Source organism: Punica granatum, chromosome 2 (assembly GCF_007655135.1).
Source record: "Punica granatum isolate Tunisia-2019 chromosome 2, ASM765513v2, whole genome shotgun sequence".
NCBI classification, from domain to species: domain Eukaryota; kingdom Viridiplantae; phylum Streptophyta; class Magnoliopsida; order Myrtales; family Lythraceae; genus Punica; species Punica granatum.
In genome coordinates, this window is record NC_045128.1 from 44,018,561 (window position 1) to 44,043,503 (window position 24,943).

The 24,943-nt window shown below is 41.9% G+C and overlaps 4 protein-coding genes across 4 annotated transcripts; 2 read left to right on the forward strand and 2 right to left on the reverse strand.

Moving 5' to 3' along the window:
* The first annotated feature begins 239 nt into the window (after positions 1–239).
* Positions 240–2,314, forward strand: LOC116197105 (pentatricopeptide repeat-containing protein At4g25270, chloroplastic). Its single transcript, XM_031527128.1, has 2 exons — positions 240–985; positions 1,157–2,314. Exons 1-2 carry the CDS (start codon positions 259–261, stop codon positions 2,110–2,112), a joined length of 1,683 nt encoding a protein of 560 aa, XP_031382988.1. The 5' UTR covers positions 240–258; the 3' UTR covers positions 2,113–2,314.
* A 3,470-nt stretch (positions 2,315–5,784) lies between these two features.
* LOC116194060 lies at positions 5,785–7,679 on the reverse strand. The gene is made up of 4 exons (XM_031522777.1): positions 6,869–7,679; positions 6,317–6,468; positions 6,046–6,211; positions 5,785–5,843 (listed from the first exon to the last, which is right to left on the reverse strand). The coding sequence occupies exons 1-4, from the start codon at positions 7,677–7,679 to the stop codon at positions 5,785–5,787; spliced, it is 1,188 nt and encodes a 395-aa protein (XP_031378637.1).
* A 2,629-nt stretch (positions 7,680–10,308) lies between these two features.
* On the forward strand, positions 10,309–11,295 carry LOC116197317 (21 kDa protein-like). Its single transcript, XM_031527412.1, has one exon. The coding sequence runs from the start codon at positions 10,431–10,433 to the stop codon at positions 11,055–11,057; it is 627 nt and encodes a 208-aa protein (XP_031383272.1). The 5' UTR covers positions 10,309–10,430; the 3' UTR covers positions 11,058–11,295.
* Positions 11,296–13,756: 2,461 nt separating this feature from the next.
* Positions 13,757–14,663, reverse strand: LOC116194061 (21 kDa protein-like). Its single transcript, XM_031522778.1, has 2 exons — positions 14,373–14,663; positions 13,757–14,192 (listed from the first exon to the last, which is right to left on the reverse strand). The coding sequence occupies exons 1-2, from the start codon at positions 14,661–14,663 to the stop codon at positions 13,959–13,961; spliced, it is 525 nt and encodes a 174-aa protein (XP_031378638.1). The 3' UTR covers positions 13,757–13,958.
* Positions 14,664–24,943: the final 10,280 nt, after the last annotated feature.

The following is a 24,943-nucleotide window of genomic DNA, read 5'->3' on the forward strand; positions in this document are numbered from 1 at the left end:
ATTTTAATATATTAGATTCATGAACCTCCCTTGTAACAAAAAAAATAATAATAAAAGGAGAGAGTGTGAACTGAGCAGGCCTTGGTCCAAGTCCACCCGAAATGCTACCGGCCCATTTCAAGGCTCAATGGGCTGCAACTTGCAAGTCTCATTTCAGAAGATACTTCTTCATCTCAAACTCAAAGAACACCAACCCCACCACACAACAACCCCCCCCCCCCCCCCCCCCCCCCCCCCCCCCCCGGGCGCCAATTTTGGATGAGTAGAAGGACAGGCGGTAGCTCAGTCGCGGCGGTACGGTGGCGCCGTGGAGATTCGGGCTTCCCGATTATGCTGACGGTCTCACGCCCTCCTAGCCTCCGTCTCCATTGTTCTTCGTCCCAAAGGAAGCAAACTGACCAGAAAAATGGCCGATATCTGAGCCAGCGGCATAAGAAACAACGTTCTTCTACTCTCTCCTTCCGGAAGTCATCTCCGACCCCTCTCCTCATCAACCACAAGCCCTCCCCTCAGACCAAGCTCGAAGCCCTCGACGCTGTGATCAACGACCTCGAATCCTCCATTAACAATGGCATAACGATCGATACGCAAACCTACGCCTCCCTACTGGAGACGTGCTACCGCCTGCGAGCCCTCGATCAGGGAGTCCGCATCAACCGGTTGATCCCGCCCAACCTCTTGCGCAAGAACGAAGGCCTGTCTTCGAAGCTGCTCAGGTTATATGCGTCGTGCGGTCAGGTGAATGGAGCTCACGAGGTGTTTGATAGAATGTCTAGGAGGAATGTGGCAGCTTTTCCTTGGAACTCCCTTATAGCGGGATATGCAGAATCGGGTCAATACGAGGACGCTATTGCACTTTACTTCCAGATGGCTGAAGAGGGTGTCGAGCCTGATAGGTACACCTTTCCTCGTGTGCTGAAGGCGTGTGCTGGAATCAAGTCGATTCATATTGGCGAGGCGGTCCACCGGGATGCCATCCGTTCAGGTTCTCTAAAACTCGAACAGGAATTCTATAATCACCAGTTAGATATAGTGGCCTATGTAATACTGGTGCGATCAAAATGGCCTATTTATATAGACACACGCACGCACGTAAAAGCATGAATTTTATAAATTTATGTCTCGATTGCCTAAACTAGTGACCTTGCTAAAGTAGGTTTTACAAAGGATGATTTCGTCCTCAACTCACTGGTTGACATGTATGCCAAGTGTGGTGACATTGTGAGGGCGCGGAAGGTATTCGAAAAGATTGTGCACAAAGACATGGTCTCGTGGAACTCCATGCTGATGGGCTACATTCGTCACGGGCTTTTGTTGGAGACCTTGGACATATTCCGTGAGATGCTATTTCAGGGATTTCAGCCCGACTCAATTTCATTATCCTCTATTCTTACGGGGATGTCATCACTGAAGCTTGCTCTCCAAGTCCAAGGCTGGGTTGTTAGGAGGGAAGTTCAGTGGAATTTATCCATAGCCAATTCTTTGATTGTTGTCTACTCCAATCATGGCATGTTAGATAAAGCGAGGTGGATATTTGATAACATGCCCGAGAGAGATACCGTGTCGTGGAACTCTATAATATCTGCCCACACGAAGTCTCGAGAAGCCCTTTTATATTACGAGCAGATGGTGAGGGATGGTGCTAAGCCTGATTGCATCACATTTGTTTCATTACTTTCGACTTGTGCTCACTTGGGTTTAGTAAAGGATGGGGAGAGGCTATTCTCCACAATGAAGGAGAAGTTTGGGATAAGTCCGAGCATGGAGCATTATGCATGTGTGGTAAATCTCTACGGGAGGGCCGGGATGGTGTATGAGGCATACGCCATTGTTGTTGAGAGGATGGAGATTGAGGCGGGCCCAACTGTGTGGGGAGCTCTGTTACATGCTTGCTGCCTTCATAGGAACGTAGAGATTGGAGAAATAGCTGCTGAGAAGCTATTTGAATTGGAGCCTGATAACGAGCACAACTTTGAGCTCCTCATAAGGATTTACGAGAATGCGGGAAGATTGGAGGATGTGGAGAAGGTGAGGATGATGGCAGCTGAGAGAGGATTGGATTTTTTACATTCTGATGGCCAGAAGCATCGAACTCGAAATACTTCATACTAATTAAAGCTTTCTATATGGTCTGGGGCATTGTCTTGTATCATTTTTCTGCTGCAAGTTGTAATTATATCAGTAAGGATGATACGTGGATTCAGATTTTGCTGTTGTGATTGATTGATGGGTGCGCCGCTGTAATTTTTTTTTTATAACTAGAATACATTATTAGCAAATTGATTACGTGAAGTGTTGAATTTGAATTTTATCACCACGTCGATCCAAACGCACAGCCGCCTTTCCTTTTCAAGTTATGTATCAGTCCTGAGAGCTAACTCTTCTGCAGAGCTATTAAGGATATTTTGGATCGTAGGAATCTTGTATATTTAGTTAGTCGATATATTTGGTAGTCCTTGATATTAGGCTTAGAATATTACAGAAGGTTATTCTGATTTCCTTTTCCATGTAAGGCTTATGGCCTAATTACTAGACTGAACGTTCTCAATGCAATTGAGTTACATTGTTCCAAACTTCACATTGTATCATAGCGCCTATGCTCCTGGACCAATTGAATCTTTTCCAATTATCTCTATAGTAGCAGATGTCAGATGTCGGCGATGACGAGAAGAGCCCAAGAAAGGGCGTTGATCCACTGAAGAACAATGATTATTTCAAGAAAGTGCACTTCGAGCTGGATTTCAGAGCGATGCCAAATGGAATGGATTCTACAAGTGGAGCCACAGAGCAAACATTGGACAGAAGACCAAGTTTGGGCTGCCGGATCTATGGAGGTTGCTGTGGAACTCCTGTTCCCATGGATGAAGAAGAAGCAGTCTCTGCTACCCTGACGCAGTCGAATTCCTCCAACACCCCGGGCGAGCTGCATCAGCGCTACAGGTCCCCCCCCTCCCCCAAGGTTATCACCCGTCGTCTCTTGCAGTGAGGATGTGAAGTTTGGAGCAATTCCAACTTGATTTTTATTCATGTCAATCAGAATTATAAATAGGCTGTAAGCCTTTTACATGAAAGGAAAACGAATAATAAGAAAGGAAAACGAATAATGAGAAATAGAAAAGTATCTACGGTTGCTATGTATGTTACAACATGCCTATTATACATTGAAGTTATCATTAATACTCCCCCTCAAGTTGGAGCATGTGGATTACAAATGTCCAACTTGGAAAGAATAAAATGGAAGCGATCCCGTCCTAACGCCTTTGTGAAGATATCTGCTAATTGGAGTCGTGTGGGCAGATGGTCAGTAGTCACAAGTCCAGCTTTGATGTGATCACGAATAAAATGGCAGTCGATCTCAATGTGCTTCGTCCGTTCATGGAAAACAGGATTAGCTGCGATATGGAGTGCAGCTTGATTATCACAAAATAATATAGTCGGTGTAGTCATTTGTACCCCAATGGAAGAGAGAAGACTTCGTAACCAGACAATCTCGCTAACAGCTGCCGCCATTGCTCGATATTCTGCTTCAGCAGACGAACGAGAAACCGTAGTCTGTTTCTTTGTCTTCCATGAAACTGGGCATCCTCCTAGAGTGACAAAATATCCCGTTATAGAACGATGGGTCAAGGGACAACCCGCCCAGTCAGAATCACAGAAGGCTTCAAGCATAAGAGATGTAGGCTGAAGAATGATTCCTTGACCAGGAGATTATTTCAAGTAACGAAGAACTCACATAGCAGCATCCCAATGATCCTAACGAGGCTCCTGCATAAACTGAGCTAAGATGTGTAGGGAATAGCTGATTTCTGGCCTTGTAATGGTCAGATAGATAAGTCTCCCAATCAACCGTCTATACTTGCCAGGATCCGATAGCAAGTCACTAGAACTCATGGAAAGTCGATGTCGTTGTTCCATAGGAAAAGGCGATGGTCGCGATGCCAACATGCCACATTCGGTCAAGATATCCAGCACATATTTCTGTTGACTGAGGAAAATTCCAGAATTCATTCTAGTGACTTCAATATCGAGAAAATACTTCAGAGGCCCTAAGTCCTTAATACGGAAGCATTTATCTAGATATTTCTTAAAAGAATCACAGTGGCTAGAATTGTTCCCCACTATGATAAGATCATCGACATAAACAAGCACTCCAAGGAAATTGTTACCTTGATGGAGAGTGAAGAGGGAATGATCTGCACCTGATTGACTGAACCCATATTCTCGAAGGGCATTAGCGAATTTCGAGAACCAATTCCTCGATGCCTGACGAAGTCCATATAGAGATTTGCGAAGTCTACATACATCACCTTTCTTCGAAGCGGAGAAGCCCGGTGGTAATTCCATGTATACTTCCTCTTCTAAGTCTCCATGTAAGAAGGCATTGTTTACATCCATCTGATGAATGATCCATCCTCTTGCTACTGCAACTGTCAATAGACATCGCACAGTTACCAACTTGGCCACTGGTGCAAACGTCTCATGGAAATCAATCCCCTCAACCTGGGTGAAGCCCTTTGCAACCAGCCGTGCCTTATAGCGCTCCACACTTCCGTCCGCTCGATGCTTCACTTTAAACACCCATTTGCAACCAATAGGTCGTTTACCAGTGGGAAGTTGTTCAACCGTCCAGGTCTTATTTAATTCGAGGGCATGAATTTCTTCTGCCATTGCATTCTTCCATCTGTGATCCTGAATGGCTTCCCGATAAGACGTAGGCTCTGCATCTGAATCAATTGCAGCTAGATATGCCTTGTGATGATTAGAAATACTGGAATAATCAATAAACATCTCAATGGGGTAAGACATACTTGAGGAGTGCGAGAAAGTAGGTGAGTCAGGGGAGAGGGTCTTATGGCGAGCAGTGTGAACAATGTAGTCCTTGAAGTGTTTTGGACGACTAGAAATCCGTTCAGATCGTCGTAAATCATCTCACCACTTTTATGGTCTTCATTTTTCTCCAAATTATCACCCCCATTTTCTTCAGAAATGCGGCCCTCTGCATTTTGGGCCGGTCCAGAATCACTCCCCCTTACTTCCAAATCTCTACCCCTATCTGTACTTGTTTGGTCAAGTTCAGAAAATCCCATGGGTCCTCTATTTTCTTCTTCTCCTCGACCTTGACTCATTGCCTGGGATGTTTCCAGAACCTGCTGGGCTAGATTGAGCTCATCTCCATTTCTGTCCCCAGCTCCGCCCATAAATAACGGGCTCCCTTTTCCTTGTTGCCTTGATTCCTCATTTTCCATGGCAAAAGGAAAAACTGTCTCGGAAAATTGAACATCCCTAGATACCAATATTTCCCTATTTTTCATATCGTAAAGTCTCCATCCCTTCTTCCCATGAGGATATCCAATAAATACACATTTGCGAGACCTAGGCCCGAACTTATCCTTGGTTCGCATATGTGCATAACATAGTGACCCAAAAACCCGTAAATTCAAGTAATTAGGTGATTCACCAAAAAGTACCTCGTGTGGACTTTTGTTGTCGAGTAAAGGCGTCGGGGTGATATTAATCAAATGGACTGCTGTCGAGACACACTCTCCCCAAAACCGTGTCGGTAATGAGGCTTGGAACATGAGTGCCCGTGCAACGTTGAGAATGTGCCGATGCTTCCTTTCTACTCGACCATTCTACTGAGGTGTATCTGTACAAGAAGTCTGATGTAGAATCCCATGTGCAGAGAAAAAGTTTTGTATCTCCCTCGACAAGAATTCCATTCCATTATCACTTCTAATAACTTTAATCGTGCGATTAAACTGATTCTTAATCAAATTGTAGAAGTCAATAATAAACGCCGAGCTTCAGATTTTTCTCGCAGAAGATATACCCAGACACCACGACTAAAATCATCAACAATAGTCAAGAAATAGTTGGCTCCACAACTAGCCTTAACCCTGTATGGTCCCCATAAATCACAATGAATTAACTGAAACGGATACTCCGCTTTATTCATGGTCAATTGAAAATGTGAGCGTGTCTGTTTCCCTCTAAGGCATACATCACACTCCTTATTACTCCTTTCGCCAAAATCTAAATTAATACCATGCAATTTTATCAGACGAGATGGGTGACCAAGCCTCCGGTGCCAGAGATCCCTAGATTCCTCAAGGACTGCCTGGCATGTCTGCGGTGTGGTAGCCACTCGCCTCAGGTAATAGACCCCCCCTTGAAGCTCACCCACTCCAATCGTTCTCCTCGAGGTGCGGTCCTGTATAATGCATAGATCACCATAAAATGTCACGTAACAGTCCATTTCCTTCGATAATTGTGCAATGGAAATCAAATTGCAATTAAAAGTCGGCACATAAAGTACGTCCGTAATTTCCATCATGCCGGCAATTTTCACATTTCCTGTTTGGGTGGCTTTTACCATGCCCCCATTAGGAATATATACCGGTGCTCCACCTTTGATTGCAATCGTTCCCGAAAAATTTTCGAGGCATCTTGTCATGTGTCTCGATGCTCCTGTGTCCAAAATCCATTCATTTTGCAATTTTATAAAATTGAACTCATTACCGACTAGCCGGTTCGGGTCTATGGTGTCATGCGAAAGCAAGGACAGCAACCGGTTAAATTGGTCATCAGAGAGGGCCTCCAACTTCTCAGCCCGTGATTCACTCCCTCGTCCGGTCTGGGCTGCATGCGCGTGATCTGGGCCGTGCTGGGCTTGCATTTTTCCCTTCGGCCCATTGCTCGGCCTGACTTGTTTCTGTCCGGGCCCCCTTCCTGGATTTGTTTTGGACTTGTAATGCCAGGATGGGTACCCATTAAGGGCCCAGCAAGTATTTTTGGTGTGGCCCAATTTTCCACAGTGCTCCACAATGCTCGCACGAGGGCCTTTCGCTCGCTTCTCCCTGCAACCTACCGATTCTTCCTTGCCCGTGCTCTGCTTCCGCTTTGACGAAGAAGACGGCAGATTCCGGGGCCGATTCTCGAGCTCTCGTCACCAATCGTTGCCGTTCCTCATTTGCCACCATTTTGTAGACTTTATTCAAATTTGGCATCGGTTCAATGCTCAGAATCGTCGACGGAATCGTGTTGAATTCGGAGGTAAGCCCCATCAGAAACTGGAAGCACTTCTTCGTCTCCCTCTGCACTGCCATCGCGACTACTGCCCCCCAGCTACAACCCGGGTGCTCCAGGTAAATCTCCAATTCGTCCCACAGCAGCTTCAATTTGTTGTAGTATTCCCGAATGCTTAATCCTTCCTGCCGTAAGAGACAAATATCGGTTTTAATTTGGAAAACCCTAGATTGATTTCCCTCTGAATACCTCTCTTTTAGGTCATTCCACAAGCTTCCGGCGTCCACGGCATACGTGACCGTCGCCTGAAGGCTCACATCCATGGTGTTGAACATCCACGCCAGGATTGTTGAATTGCATCTCTCCCAGCAGCCTCGGAGAGGATCGTTCACTTCCGGTACCTCCAGACTCCCATCGATGAAGGGCAATTTGTTTCTTGCCCGTTGAGCGATTAACATCGCTCGTGACCATGTCAGGTAATTATCCCCATTGAGCACGCAGCCGATTATTTGGGCGCCTGTGCTGTCTGATGAATTGAGTCGATAAATCGGCGGGATTTCCACGCTCTTGCCCGAGTCATCCCCTGCCTTTCTGTTTGCAGATGAGTTTCTGCCCAGCCTTGGAGTTCTCTCACCCTCACTCACATCCGACATTCTGATGGTCACCAAAAAAAAAATTTCAATTGATCTAGGAACTTTGTTGCTCTGATACCATGTGAAGTTTGGGGCAATTCCAACTTGACTTTTATTCATGTCAATCAAAATTATAAATAGGCTGTAAGCCTTTTACATGAAAGGAAAACGAATAATGAGAAATAGAAAAGTATCTACGGTTGCTATGTATGTTACAACATGCCTATTATACATTGAAGTTATCCTTAATAGAGGAGAGCGACTGATAGGGAAGAAGACGAAGAAGAAAAAGTTTAATTCAGAAGGTTTAGGAAGACCGGCATGGAAGAAGACGGAAGAACAGAGTTTGCAGAAGAGGGAAGAAGATAATTAGATGAACTGTCATTTAGTATGTGTTTTTTTTTGTGATTAAATATCTAAATAAGCACGGCCTTTGCATTAGCACAATCTTTGAAAAGTAGCACAAAAATGCATGATTTTTGCACTTTTTTCTAAATATAGCACGACTTTTAAAAAAATAGCATAGAAAAGCATGACCTTTAGGTTTAGCTGCTCATCTATCTCAACGTCATTTATTCCGTCAGCTTATAACGATAACGGTTAATGTGGAGCTAACGATACTACGTGACACAACATAATTGGACGAGTAGACTTATAAAAATTTAAAATTAAAAAAATTAAAAGAAATGAAAGGAGGATTCAACTTAAAAAAGGAAAAGGGGAGGAGGCAGATGATGGTGGTACGTTAGTGGCTATCATCTCTCAATTGGCATCACCGGCCATAGCAGGATCCAATTATGTGGGTGATGGTCATAATCAAGGCACCCACCACCAGAATTGAAAGAGTTTCGGAATTGGAGTTTTTTCATTTCGACAATGGGAGCCCTGATTGCGCCCCCACAATCTACAATTCACTCATTTCTTTTCTAAAAAATAATATTTTTTTAATTATTTTTTAATTAAATAAAAATATATGGGATTTATTCGTCCAATCATGTTATGCTATGGGGCGTCGTTAGCTGTTACTGTTACATTTGACGAATAGTTAACGTTGTGTCAGAATTGCTAGGATCGAGTTTTTTGGACCAAGTGGTGTAAAACAATGAAATAAAATGAAAGTACTGCTGAAATTAATTCCCCAAATTCATTCTACTACTGACAGAAGACGCTAAATGGGAAAATGAGACTGTTCTTATCAGTCTCATTTGTCATCTGATCTTTTATCACAAAAAGCATGCAAAAGGAGCTACAAGAAACTAATGTGAGGAGCAAAAAAAAAAGTGAAGCTGTCGACACTTTTTATTTGATTTTATCAGGGTGTTTCCCTTAATTGTACTATCTTTTATCACCAGAAGATAGTATGAACGTATGACTTTGTCTTGACACTATTGACTTTTTTCTTTTTTCTTTTTGATCAGAGGTTGTTTTCTTTTATATGTAAGGATTTGAGCTAAGTTTTAATATATAGCAGCTTCGGCATGAATGTTATTAGTTACATGTACTCTTTTCGCATTTACTTTCACATATATGATCCTTAGTGTCATCTGCAGAGATGCCTAATATATTATGTCAGGTGCTATTAGATCGGATAAAAAAAAAATAAGTACGTGCTGGGGATACGATAATATGATGATGACAAGCAAGAGAGAAGTATTAATTTTATATAGATTGAACGTTTCTCCGAATTACAAGAATGGAAGGCTTATAAACCTAGCAATAAGTTATTAAATAATGAAAAATGAAGGGATATGAGATTTGATGATGTAGAAGCAAAAGTCTTCCTCATATTCATAGATTAGCCCATCATTTAATTTATTTTATAATGAAAAGCGGGCAACTAAAGTAAAGCAAATCCTTTATTTTTGGGGGGGCGGGGGGCAACGAAAGAAAGCAAAAATTGACTGTTTATAATTCGGAGTTGGCCAGAGGGGTTGAGGTGATTTCACATGTGATTCATTCGCGAGAAGAAAAAAAAAAAGGAAGGAAATATATATATATATATATAGACTTTCGCATATGCATGTGCCGTTTGACGTTGCACTGCAACTGCACCGTTAAATTGGAATTAGACCGACAGATCAGAAGTCAACTAAGTAACAGAAAATAACTGTAACTGCTAGCTGCTGGAGCGTTCACCCCAAAAAAAAGAAGAAGAAGAAAAACCTGTTAGCTGGAGCTGGAGACTGGACAGCTCCCCTGTCCTCCAAGTCTCTACTAATTCCTCGTCGAGTGAAAGCTCATTACACCGTGTCGGTATATAGAAAAATAATAATAATCGCATTGATCAAGAAATCTCCTAACAAAAATTGAACACGGTCAGGCATTATTTTTTCTTTCTTTTTAATTGATTAGCTTTGATTTATTTTTTAATCCCAAATTCTTTATATTATATTCACGTACAGCCATTGGTTGGTCACTTGCCGATAATTGAGTCCGCATCAATCGCCAAGGAAAACCAAGGAGAAAATTATCTATCAGCATTGGTCGACACAAAAACATTATGAAGGTGTCATGAATTAATGAAATATGATTTTTTTTAATCCTTTTAAAAAAAAATCTCATGAGAACCCGCCACTAATTAATAAATTACCCACTGAGGCGGAGACTGAGAGAGTCATCTTCAACTATATATATATATATATATCCTCTCTCCCTCTCTCTCAATCTAAGCTCGCTCCCTCTGTCAATTATTAAGCATCCTCCTCTCTCTTCTTCTCCTGCTTCCTTCTCCAGTTAGTACTTCATCACTACCTATACCTTGCAGATCAAAATATGGCAATTACTAGCCGACCCACCTTTCTCCTCCTCCTCCTCCTCCTCGGCCTCCCTTCCTTATTAGTTATTAGCTCCGCAACTGCTGCCACAACCTCAACCTCAGCCTCAGCCTCAGGCAGCGCGGCCACCAGTTTCATCAAGTCCTCATGCACCGCCACCCGCTTCCCGGCCTTGTGCGTGCAGTCCCTCTCCTCCTATGCCAGCTCTATCCAACAGAACCCACGACAGCTGGCACAGGCGGCCCTGTCGGTGAGCCTCGTCAGGGCCCAGGCCGCCAAGGACTTCGTCGCGAAATCCACTAAATTCAGGGGTCTTAAAGCGAGGGAGTTCGCCGCCATCAAGGACTGCTTGGACGAGATGGACGACACCGTGGATCGGCTCAGCAAATCGATGGCTGAGATGAAGGGGATGGGGAAATCCAATGGCCAGGAGTTCCTCTGGCACGTCAGCAATGTCCAGACTTGGGTCAGCGCCGCACTTACCGACGAGAACACCTGCTTCGACGGCTACTCGAGCAAGACGCTCGACGGCCGCCTCAAGGCATCCATCAGAGTTCGCGTGCTGAACGTGGCCCAGGTTACCAGCAATGCCCTTGCGCTCGTCAACCGGTTTGCTTCCAACTAGTTGATCAGCAGCTGAACTGGAGACATCGATCCATTTCCGGTTCTCCCAATAAGTGTGATTAATTATTCTTCCGGAGTTAAGCAGTTGCTCATGAGATATAGATGGAAAGCTGCAGCTGGCTTAATTGATTGATCTTGAATGTGTGTGCCGTGTACGGATACTATATTACCATCACTTTATATGTACTGGAATATATAAGGGAAAACAACTATATATAGATCATGCTTAATTACCATCAGTATTCCCTGTTAAAAAAAAAAAAAAACTTGTCCACACGGTTCGGTTGTAATGATGCTTTACAAATTTAGATCCTCCACCAGCCAGCTGCTAGTTGAGACACACTTATTATTTCCACGCAATCTAAGGAGCATCGAATGACAAAATAAAAGGCATTTCAACTTGACAAAAGACCGTGGTCCCTTCCCTTTTGGGCCATGAAGGCACATGCACACTCCATCCATCCATCCATCCATCCCGATTCCAAAAACATGAGTACTATATTATGAAACAACGATTAAAAGCAATTAATCGATCATTTTCTTCAAATTAAACCCTTTAGGCTGTAAGTGGCCGTGTACATTTTCTTTTATGCTGCCATATCTAATGATCAGGAGGGCTCATGCAATAACCAAACCAAGTGTATTTAACATTCTAGACGAAAGGTGAAATATTTAAATTTGTAGCAGCACTAGCAGACAAACGAAGGACCAACTTTGACCGCGTGAATTACGGAGGAAAATCCGATATTGGACTCTCTCTCTCTCTCTCTCTCTTTCCTGTAAAAATTAGGCTGTCTATTTTGACAAATTTGAGATAATTCATCCATCTAGAAAATGGCCCTACTACTACTACCCCTTTGCTTTTCCACACTTTTTATTTTTTTAAATAACCTAATTACTCCCGACAAAAGAGCAAATCATATAGCGCAACCGGCGGCGGTGAGGATCGAATACCGTGATCATTTGGCTTTCCTTGGAAATGACTTTTCAAAGTGAGAGATATCTCATACGACTATATGAATAAAACGATTGAAATGAAATAAACCGCAATTTTTGTGATATTGTGCATAATCCCGTTCCAAATTGGGTCACGCACGCAATCGGTTGTTATATGTTCGATAACCAATGAGATTATTTATTTCCGTATATTAATTATTAAAATTTATGTTTCAAAGACTCATAACCTCCCTTGTAATTATAAAAAAAAAAAAAAAAGTTGGGCTACGCACGCAAACAGGTTATGATTATTGCCCATTGGGGAAAGCTAGAAGCATGTGAGAGAAGGTCTGGCATCACGGCATGTGCTTTTTATGCATGGACGCTAGTTGAATGGAGAAATTATTATATGAACTAGGTTCACCACGTCAAATATGAACTAACGAATAAGGGATTGACACCTAAGGTTTCGTACTACGTTATCAATGACTCCAAGTGACGTCTCCGTCAACATCCACAATTGCGTTTTCTCTTCATTCCACTGCAGAAGGTACAAAGATTGGCTTTTTGCTTATATAATAAAATATTACAAATATTGCCCAAGAGATATATTCAAAGTGAAACCTCCCTAAACTTGTTCAGGAACCAAAAGAATCCCATTCATTTTACAGATATTATCTATCCTCTCTTAAGCATTCTGTTCTTCAGCTTGATATTTGTAACATGGCACGAAGCCTTAGGTGTCAGTCTCTTATTCGCTAGTTTATATTTGAGGTGGTGAACCTAGTTGATATAATAATTTCTCAGCTGGATGAAAGAGGAAAGTGGAGGGCGTCGGAAAAATGGGCCTGGGCGTTTTATGCTTGGTCCCGCGTGTCAGAAGGCCCAAGCTATCAGCCAGCCCATTAATTTCTTCTGTGAACTGATCGTCATGAAGTGCAAGCTGTGAAAATGCAAGCTGTTAAAGATGAAGAGCTACAATAATCAGCGCAAAGCAATTAATTGGCTTTTCGTCTGTTTCATATATATTTATATAGGGAGCTCCATACCTCCCTCTACAAATTTCAGACTGTTTGATTTAGTTTGTCCCGAAGTAATGTGGACAATAAGTATCACTTTTGACGCAAATTGTGTATGAAACTGAGAACGAACCTTCTATATATATATATATATATATATATATAGAGAGAGAGAGAGAGAGAGAGAGAGAGAGATAGATATAGATATATATCTCTTGATTTGATTTCCATAATAATTGTGAGCAGCTATATAGATCCATCGGAAAGAACAAAAAGATTGCAATCATGCAGCCGCGGGAAAGATACTTCTCACATTCACGAACCAAATAGTACAGTTTGCTGATAAGGCCAGCCCCTGCCCCCTCTTTTTCCCAGCCTTTAAATTTTGTGGTTGTGACAATAATGGCAAATCAGCCGACAATTCCTTGAATCTGAACGTACCCGGTAGTCTCTCCTCTATAATCGAATATTAATTCATTACAAAGAACACCGGAGGGACACGTAAAATGATTAAACTAGCCGTTGGGACTTTGGAAGCCATTAAATAAGCAAGTCGATCGGCAACATGCCTCCAATTTAATAATGTATTTGATTTCAGAGTTAAAATAATTTTAATTTTGATTATAAAAAAAGACAAATGATTGTGTAGTGTGTTGAGTTGAAATTAAAGTTAAAGTTAAAATTTTTGTGATTTTAACTGCGAAATCAAACGGAGCATAAGTGTCTACTCTACTGATCACAATATAATTATCATATATACCATAACCTGAAGTTCAAGCTCTTGAGGTTGTACAGATATCATATATACTACAAGTTCATTACCGAACAAATTTTTTACACGCGATAATCCCGAGTAGCTCAGGTAGGAATCCTACAATATTTTCTTGGCTAATGTTTACACGATTAATTTATTACACACAGGAGAGACAAATTAATTAATGGCTCAGTCATTTGGATTGGAGCCTGTTAATGAGAGCCAGAGCATTGCTAGTGAGCTGAGCAACCCTCACGATGCGACTCTTAATGGTGCGCTTGACTTCACCGTTGAAGGCCCTCCCTTCGATGCCGTCCATGCAAGTGTCCTCATCGGTTAAGGCAGCACTCACCCGTGTCTGGATATTGCCCATCTGCATCTCAAACTCTGGCCCTCCCAAGTCCTTCATTGCCACAATGTTGTTCGTTCCCCGTGGCAGAAAAGATCAGTATAAATGGCTGATGCCCACTTTTGATTTTGAAAAATAGTGATATAAATGGGACCCACTTTGAATTTGTATAAGTTATTTTGTTTTGTTGTTGGTAGAATTAAGTTAAAATTGTAATTCTAAAATTTCATCCACAAACCAAACAAGCCCTCAGAGAGCCGTGCTGGCCATTTCAGTCGGGCTTGTCTGGATGGTGCTGGCGTAGGAGGAGAGCGTCTGGTAGCAGATGTCTGGGTACATAGTGGCTCCGCACGAGCTCTTGATGAACTCCGTGCTGGGTGAAAGTCTAGGACTGATCCGAGCACCGAGACACTGTCCTGAGATGGGAAAAGCACAAGAAGGATAACAGAGCAAACTTCGTGGGCGAAGAAGTGTTTCGAAGTGCATGTGAAAGATTCCATCGCGAATACGAAGATGATCGATCGATGACGTGGGGTTCCTAGCCAGCATTAGCAATCAAGGGACCCTTTTATAGGGCACTGACCCTAATGGTGGAAGGGAGAACTCTACATGCATGCAGAAATAGTCAGATTTTTATTTGGCGATTTTCATTCTATTTCTATAATTTTTCATACTAGAAAAGGGAACCAACTACTATCGAATATTTCTATTATTTCTATTGCCGGCTCTTAACGTGAAGAACAAAATGCACACGAGCCTGACGATGGTTCAATAATTCAATGGGGGAAGGGGAGATCAAGAGATGGAATAGTACAGTGATGCACCTCTCGCTTGGTGACCAAGAGATATCAGGTTCGATACCCAGTGGGATTATACGTGCCCCTTCATTAGATATTTATGATTTCTATTTCAATGCACTAGGCCCATGAGTCTTCCTTGTAACCGAAAATAAAAAAATGGGGGAAGGAGAGGGAAATGGAATCCATTAAAAGTTGAAACCAAGCGAAAGAGATAGGATTGGGTTGGGAGGCTGATCCCCATGCCCTTGCAAATGAAGAAGGGAAATGGAGTCAACAAATGTGATAGGAAAAATCCATTTGGAAGACAACACGATAATCAATCACGAATATGTGACTCAACAGCAATAGAATTTTTAAAGAAAGAATTATATCATCTTATGATCATGATCAAGTCAATGTCGGCTCGGAGTTAGTCTAGGCCAATAAGCTGAAGATACTCTTAATTTATATATATATATATATATATATATATAAAGGTACCACAGCACTAGTTTATACATATTTTTATTAATTTCAAGAATCACTTTAATCTGCCGATTTTTCTTGGCAAACACTTGAAGATTCACTTTCAGCTGAGCTCTCTCGGAGGTGTGTGATGTCCGCAAACAGAGTCTCACTAACAGACTCTTATTCTTATACTTTTAACAGTTGAGATTATACGCTTAGTTTAATCCTAAGACACCAGTTACCACTGCTAGAACTCAAAGCGGCCCTGAAAGCCGAAAATGATGTGATGGGACATGCCATCTGCAAAAAGCACGTTTAACTTATGGAAATTATGGTCAAGATTAATTGCGATGCAGCGTGGGATAAAGAAACATCGGTCGCAGAAATTGGTGTAACAGCTCAGAACAACATGAGAAATCTGGTAGATGGTCTCGGAAAGAAAATATGGGCTGACTCCATTCTGGATGCAGAAGCTATTGCTGTGAAGGAAGGAATGCAGATGGCTGAACAGAAAGGGTGGAGAGCAATTATTGTGGAAACCGACTCGAAAATTCTTGCTGATAGCCTCATAATAGAGGTCCCTGAAGTCCAGTGGCAGATTAGATCAATTGTGGGAGACCTAAGGGGAATTAAGAGTAGGTTGCAGGAAGCCCGAATTACCCATCTTCGAAGAGAAGCTAACAGTCGTGCCAATTGGGTGGCAACTCAGTCTAAGAAGGAGATGTGCCCTACGAATTGGGTTTTGTTGTTGCGTAAAGATCGTAGGAGTGAATGTACTGTGTCTGTAAGTGATACCTTTGTTCTTGATCCTGGGTGATATTAATAAAGAAGTAGTTTTTGAGTGGCCCAAAAAAAAAAAAAGAGCCTAAGGAAATTATGGGGACCATCCTGTATGTATGGAGCACGTTTCTTATTTACCGAGCTTATCTCCACCGGTATTGGTTGTGTGGTTTTGGGCTAGTGTGACTTCCGTCTCGCTATAGTTTTTTACACATGATATCAAAGCCACTTTGGGGGTGATTTGTTACGTGTCAAGATCGTTGAGGTGAAGAACCACGATTAATCTAAATATGGATTTTAATTATCGAGTACGTGGGCTTAGTATCGAGTTCTAGAATCAGTCCAATTACCGGATGTGGAAGTCCTGTATGGAATCGTATATCGTTGCAGAAGACTTGTGGGATGTTGTGAGAGGTGATGACAGTACTACCGCTCTGGAGGATGATATCGGGACGTGGCATCAGGTGAATGCAAAGGTGGTATCCATCATACAGAGTTCTATTTCTGCAAATTTGTCCGTGCACATTGCATGGTGCACTTTGGCGAGTTCAATATGGGCGACTCTATACGTCGGTTGTTCGACAAGGAAGATGAGGCCCGTGACATCTCGATAGTTGATTTCTTTGGGTATGACAAGTACCCGAACTTCGTAGACGAGGAAGAGGATGATTGGGACATGGTCCTAGGTCAAGAAGAAACTATCGAGGCGGATATCTCGAATGTCGCTGAGGGAATATTCTCGGAGATGTTTAGCGAGCTCTGCTCACATGGAAGATGGATGGTGCTCGTGATATGAACCGTCTTGATTCGGATTTCTCCGAGGACGGTAAACAATACATGGTGCTTTGTTCGAGGAGGGTACTTCTTTTCGTGGCTCAGATGGAATTTACTTTTCGTGTCTTACGCAAGGAGGTTCCTGACTTCAGTCTTGGAGTAACAATATTTTCGTCTGATACTCCTGCCTTATTGGCTGAAAAGCAAAGTGAAAAGGGGGAGTTTGGTCTCCAAGCAAGAAATTGGATGGAAATCACCATTCAATGCTCTGACTTCATTAATGGAAAAACATGGTAAAAGCGGAGCATGTTTTTGGATGCAGACTAATATTCTATCTCGTGCGTTGCACAAATTGATTTTTATATATAAATTATTATGTTATTTTAATAAATCACATATTTAAAAAGATTTATTTTCCTATTTAGAATAATAATATTTTTTATTATTAAATGTAATTTTAATAATGATTTTCAATCGAGTAAAGTAATTTTTTTGTGTAAGAATCATAATAATTTTAATTATAAATAGAATAAGTTTTACGATTCAACGATATTTTTGCAACTAAATATCTTGTGTATTGCACATGTTCATTTTAATTATATATATGTATTTCTTATTATATTTAAGCTTTAATAATGTTAAGTATAATAAATTTTATATTATTTATTTTAATATTTGAACATGATCATCAATTAAAATGTAAATATTATTCTAATAAAATTTAAAATTTCCAATGCAGTTTCATTCATAGACTTAGTTTCTTAATAGTTAATATTATATGCTTTTTAGTAGACTTAAATGCTTCATTTTTGCTTACATTTGATAAAAAAAAGTATTGTATTTTCTATTAGTATTTCAACATTTTCAAATTATATTATTTTTCATAATTTCAAAATAATATATTTTTTATTTTCAAATGCATTAATTGAAGTGCATTTATTACGCTTCAAGTTAATTTTACTATGTTGAGCGAGACAATTGTTTTTGGGCGATGGATTACCACATGAAGGAAAAGGCTGATTTTCGAGTGAAAGTCGTGACTTGGGGAACCGTGCCTAATCTCTCAGGTGTTGATTCCCTCTTATGGCTTGTTGAACGAGGATATTCGGGAAGATACGGAGATAGTGAAGAATCCATGTTGATTGTTCCTAGATTGATCCATCGTGGAAGGCCCAGGCATCCGGAGAGGGGAGATCAATTTGATCGCGGAAAGTTGAAAAAATTACTCTAAGGGGGAGGGTTGAAAAAAGTAAAGTAATTTTTAACTAAATAAATGTGATCAACATATATAATTAGTGGTGAAAGGTCTACATGGACGTAGGATGTATTGGCGAGAAGCAAATTGTCTAGGTTGTCCTATTTAACGTAGTTTTTGGTCTCACTAGAAGGTGTCTAGAATTATCCTTTGTGTCTATAAGTCTAGTTATTTTTTCGCATGTCTTCCATATTATCATATTTAGAGTATTTCTTATTCATCGAACTTATCTCCACCGGTATTGGTTGTGCAGTCTTGGGCTGGTACGTCTTCGGTCTCTCTATGGTTTTTTACACAAAGATACGTCGGGATATAACATTAAGCAACTAATCTCAACAAAAGGAATGAGTTAAACTTGGATCGGGATAGGATTATTAATGAAATCACAGAAATGCCCCTGACTGTCTTTCTAATTTTCATAAAATGCCATCGGATTAGGGTAAGCATGGAGAGGTGTGGTGGTGGCCTGATTGTGGCCACCACCGCCCCCACGAGGTCACTTGGCGGTCCCTTGACTAGAATCGGGCCACCATCGCTGCGGAAATCACCCAAGAGAGAGAGGAGGCAGGGAGGCACAATAGTGGCCCGATTCCGGCCACTACCAAGCCAATTGAGGTTGTCTGCGACACTGCCATCCAGATGAGGTCTCCAACAACCTAGCAAACTGTCTGACAAAGATCAGTTGCTTTTTTTTTTTTTATAGATTTTTTCAATTTTTTTTTAAAAATAATTTAAGAGTACATTTGTCATTTCAGTCTCATATTCCAATCTCAAACCTAAACATACCCCAAACACTAATAAAATATCCATGAGGATTTAAATATCTACTCATTCCATCCCGATTCCTATCCTTAACCCGATCTCCAAATATAGGCTTACATATATCGTTATTGGGGCTTCAAATTTCATGCTTTTGGATTGGAATGGAAAATATTCATTATGCACCTAATGCTGCAATGCCTACAATAGAGAGAGAGAGAGAGAGAGAGAGAGAGAGAGAGAGAGAGAGAGGGGAGGGAGGGAGGTGCATGGGCCAAGGTGTGGTTGGACCACTCATGGATGAGATCGAAGAAATTAGCGTCAATTGTGGGTGGCTGCTAAATGAGAAGACAGACAACGGGCCATAACTCAGCCGATGCCGGAAGGGCCCATCCCCACATGCCACAGAATGGGCAGGACGTCGCTTTTTCCCCTTTTCCTTCTCCTTTTTCCCCACATGCTACTTCTACCGAATGGAAAGGAACACCTACACTGTTACATATATGCATTCCATATATTCACCTATACATACAAGAAAGAAATGAAATGATTGCCTACATTGAAATTATTCGGCCAACAAAGTATTAGTTAAACAGTAAGTAGTTTTAACTTTAGTACAAATTCGAGTTCCAAAAAACGCACTTGTTAAGAAATAAAATAGTTTTTAATTCTCGATATTTTGAAATTGCGAAAGCAATGCCTCTCATATTCTTTTAAAAAGAGTTAAACTACTATGTAGTAAGCACCAGATTAGTACTCGAATTATTTCGAATTCGATTTTAGGTTACATATTTGCTGTCCAATTATATACCTTCAAATCAATCAAAGCAAACTCAGCTTCAGTCCGCGGTGAAGAGCCCGTACAGTTAAACGTTCTGAGATGGGAGACTCCACAAAATGTTTTCATTACTGCGCCAAGCCTGCATAAGGAATCAGCATTCGGTTCACAAGTTTACCGTTTCCCCATCACTCGTGCGACTATTTAGGATGAGAAAGAGAACATCTCACGGTTCGCATCTTGGACTTATGCCTTGGGCCCACTAAAATATCATGTCATATGATGATGAGCAGTAATACAATACATGGGATTTGTGTTTTTTTTTTTAGGGGGGGGGGGGTGTAAATCACGGGATGTGCTTTTATATCGTGCTCTTTTTATTCCGTGGACATTTCTTTTTTTCTTATCCAATCTTGCAAAAATATCTTGCATATATATTAGCCTTATATTATCATAATAAAATATGAATTAATAAATACTTCCAAATTGAGCAGTTTGATAGCTGCTTTCGAAGGCAACAAATGCCCATAATTGTTGAATGAGTTTCTTGCATGCAAATGGGAGAAAATAAACCCCACCACAGCATGCCAAGAAAGAATTCCCTCATTGGAAAAGGAAAAAATCCTGTAATTCAATTTTTAGGCCCTATTGTATACTCTAGAATCGTGTAAAATTGAGCTTCCTATTACCTAGCAGATCTCTTGGAATCCTCCGCCATGCATGCGCTCCAAGTGCAAGAGGAGCTGAAATCGGGTCGTTGGTCCTTCTCAATCAAACCTTTTGAGGTTGAACGAAGCACCGATCGATGACATACATCGGCGTGAAAGAACAAATAAAAAAGTAATCATGAAGCAAGCACCAACCAAAAGCTGAAAGAAAAAGGCAATATCAATCACTTTGGCCCATGAAAAGCCAGCATTTATCGTACGACCTCGACTCATTAGAACTACTCATCGCTCGTGACATTAACGACCCAAAGAATCTTTCTGTATATGTAATTTTAGTTTAGTTGAAGGGTGTTAGGGCCTAGCTAGCTGTAGAAAGGAGCAGAGATGTCCTTATCAATAATAATTTGGAACATACTCTTATATATATATATATATATATATATATATACACATATACATGTTTTAACCTATTAGTACACTGCAACGTCAGAGCCGACTAACTTCAAGTTGCATATAATTAATTGTTGGGGATAGGGATGTACTCAACCAAACAATAACGCAGCGATTAATCTTCCTCCCCTTCTAGTGTAATCGAGATAGGAACTAATCAAATCAACCAACAAGCAGTAAAGTAAAACAACACCAAGAATTTTACGTGGAAAACCCCAATGTGGGGAAAAACCACGGGACCAACTCCGAATCAACGATCCACTATGAAGGTTATACAATGTCTTTCATCAAGGGTAAACCCTTGGATCACCAAACTCAAGAGAAACACTCTCTTGGATCACCCAAATACTAAATTCGTCACCCACACCGGGTGGTTCACAAAATCAGCTGAAACAGCACCTACAGAGCTCGAATAGAAATTCTGACCGTTCAGAAGTTAGCCCCACGTGTTGTGAAGCTGCTGTCAAAATTTCGTCCCAATCGGAGTTCGTTTGATATCCCGATCGAGGTTTGATCTCCAGCTGCGCGCTGCCCCTGCTCTTCGAATTCTGTTGTCTGCTCTTCCCTGGTTTTGTGCTGCTATGCTGCTGCACTTCTGCCGCTCTACTCTAATCTGCAGCTGTTCTGCTGCTATTTATACCTCAGCTGATTTGCTGAAACAAAAACCCTAATAAAATGGGTTCTTGGGCCTATTAAAGCCCGATAAAAGCCCAATACAATTTGAGCCCAACTTCCTCCAAATTGGAGGGATACCCAACAAACTCCCCCTCCCGACTATTTGGAGGCTTCAAGCATACCGGCTATACTTCGGCAAACATGAAGTTTCTCCCTAGCGAGAGGTTTTGTCATCATATCAGCTCCATTCTCATCGGTGTGCACTTTGTCTAGCTTCACCAGCTTGGACTCCAACACATCTCTAATCCAATGAAACTTGATATCGATATGTTTCGACCTCGAATGGAAAGTGGGATTCTTGCAAAGATGAATGGCGCTTTGACTATCACAGTGTAGAACATACCTTTCTTGCTTCAAGCTCAACTCCTGCAAAAACTTTTGCAACCACAACATCTCCTTGCAACCTTCGGTCACCGCAATGTATTCGGCTTCCGTTGTAGACAAAGCGATGCACTTTTGAAGCCTTGACTGCCATGAGATAGCTCCCCCTGCAAAAGTCATCAAGTATCCCGAAGTGGATTTCCGGGAATCAATATCTCCTGCCATATCCGCATCCGTATAGCCCACTAACTCCGGCTTACCAGTGCCAAAGTGTAAACACACCTTGGATGTTCCTCTGAGATACCTCAGAATCCACTTAACTGCATTCCAATGCTCTTTCCCCGGATTGGAGAGAAAACGACTAACCACACCAACAGAATGAGCGATATCTGGTCTTGTACAGACCATGGCATACATCAAACTTCCTACAGCTGATGAGTAAGGAACTTTCTTCATCTCTTCTTTCTCCTTCTCACTTGTAGGATATTGCTTCGAGCTAAGTTTGAAATGAGAAGCAAGTGGTGATGAAACTGGTTTAGCATTACCCATGTTGAACCGATCCAAAATCTTCTCGATGTACTTCTCTTGAGAAAGCCAAAGTTTTCCACTTGATCTGTCACGAGAAATATGCATCCCAAGGATCTGCTTTGCCGGTCCCAAATCCTTCATGGCAAAGGACTTGTTGAGCTCCTTCTTCAACTCTGTAATCTTGCTCATATCATGACCAACAAGTAGCATATCATCCACATATAACAGTAAAATGATAAAATCACCATTCGAGAATTGTTTCACGAACACACAATGATCTGAAGTTGTCCGTGTGTAGCCATGGCTCAACATGAAAGAGTCAAACTTTTTATACCACTGCCGAGGTGCTTGCTTAAGCCCATACAAGCTCTTCCTCAGCCTGCACACCAAATGCTCCTTACCTTTAACTCGGAATCCTTCAGGCTGCTCCATATATATTTCTTCCTCCAAGTCACCATGTAGGAAAGCTGTTTTTACATCGAGCTGCTCGATCTCCAAATTTAGACTAGCTGCCAGTGCGAGAATAACTCGGATCGATGACATCTTGACAACAGGCGAGAAGATCTCCTCGAAGTCAACTCCTTTCTTCTGGTTGAAACCTTTCACTACCAGTCGAGCTTTGTATCGAGGTCGCGAGTTCTCTGTCTTCAACCTGTAGACCCATTTGTTCTTCAATGCTCTCTTACCTTGCGGTAGCTTCACTAGGTCATACGTGTGATTTTCAGACAAGGAGTTCATCTCCTCATTCATCGCCTTCAACCAGTGCTCCTTGTACTCATGTGCCACAGCTTCATCATAGCACTCAGGTTCTCCCCCGTCAGTCAGTAGCACATACTCATGAGGCGGATATCTTGTAGATGGTTGTCTTATTCTATCAGATTGTCTAGGTAGATCTGCAGGCTCTAACTGTAACCGCGAGCCTGTATCATCCGTAGTCACATCATCATCTACCTGAGGAATCTCACCCCCAGTCGTGGTTTCTTCATACTCACCAGGTACCTCTTCCACTGGATGCTCTACATCAACCGGTACAGGAATAGAGATCTCGTGAGGATTGCCTACACTGGCCTTCTCTAACTTTTGCAAATCCTCGATTGTCTGGTCCTCAAAGAAGACAACATCCCTGCTCCTGATGATCTTCTTGCTATCAGGGTCCCAAAGCCTGTACCCGAACTCTTCATGTGCATAACCCAAGAAGATGCACTGTTTTGCCTTGGCATCAAGTTTTGATCTTTCATCTCGAGGAATGTGAACAGATGCCCTGCACCCGAATACTCTGAGATGCTTGTATGATACTTTCTTGCCGGTCCACACCTGCTGGGGTACATCTCCATCAAGTGCAACTGACGGTGTAAGATTAATAAGATCAACCGCTGACCTCATTGCCTCGCCCCAGAAAGGCTTAGACAGTTTCGCTTGAGAAAGCATACAACGAACTCTCTCAACAATTGTGCGGTTCATCCTCTCTGCAAGCCCGTTCTGTTGTGGTGTCTTCGGTACCGTCTTCTCAAGTTTGATACCGTGAGTCCTGCAATAGTTCTCGAAAGGACCTCTATACTCACCACCATTATCAGCTCTGACACATTTCAGCTTCATGCCTGTTTCTCTTTCCACTGCTACATGGAAGTTCTTGAAAATCTCAGTCACCTGATCTTTAGTTCTCATAGGGTAAGCCCAAACTTTCCTGGTGTGATCATCTATAAATGTCACAAAATAGAGAGCACCACCAAGAGATCTATCCGACATAAAACAAACATCTGTATGCACAAGATCAAGTATATGATGGCATCTAGAGGGACGACTTCTAACAAAAGAAACTCTCCTCTGCTTACCAGCTAAACAGTGATCACAAGTGCTCTAGCAAGAATTTGAATACCTTTCTCGCTGATATGTCCGAGTCTCCTGTGCCATAGCTCGATAGGATAATCCTCAGCAACATTAATTTGACCGGAATTGTGTCTGGCACGCAGCCTGTAGAGAGTGTCGGTCTTCTGACCCCGTGCCACAATCAACGAACCCTTGGAGAGCTTCCATCTCCCATTGCTGAATTCATTACTGTAGCCTTCATCATCAAGTTGACCCGTCGAGATTAGGTTAAGGCGAATTTCTGGAACATGCCTCACCTTCTTCAAGAACAACTTGCAGCCAAGCTCGGTCTCTAGACAGACATCACCAATACCGACAATCTTGCATGATTGTCCATTCCCCATTCTCACATAACCATAGTCCCCGGTAGTGTAAGATGAAAAGAAATCCCGATGAGGAGTGACATGAAACGAGGCACCTGTATCTGCAACCCAGGTAGAGTCCTGACATGTGAAATTCACATAAGCTTCATCACAAATGATGTAGGTCTCTCCATCACATGCCACTGCTGTAGTGCCTTCTTCCTTCTTGCTCTCACCGTTGCCATTCTGATTTTTCTTCAGAGCTCTACACTCCCTTTTGTAGTGTCCCTCTTTTCCACAGTGATAGCAAGTGACCACTTTCCTCGTCTTCGACTTTGATCTGCCCCTCGATTTGCCACGTGAGTTACTATGCTTGGAAGAGAAATTTCTGCTTTGACTTCTCCCCCGTTGTTCAGTAACCAAAGC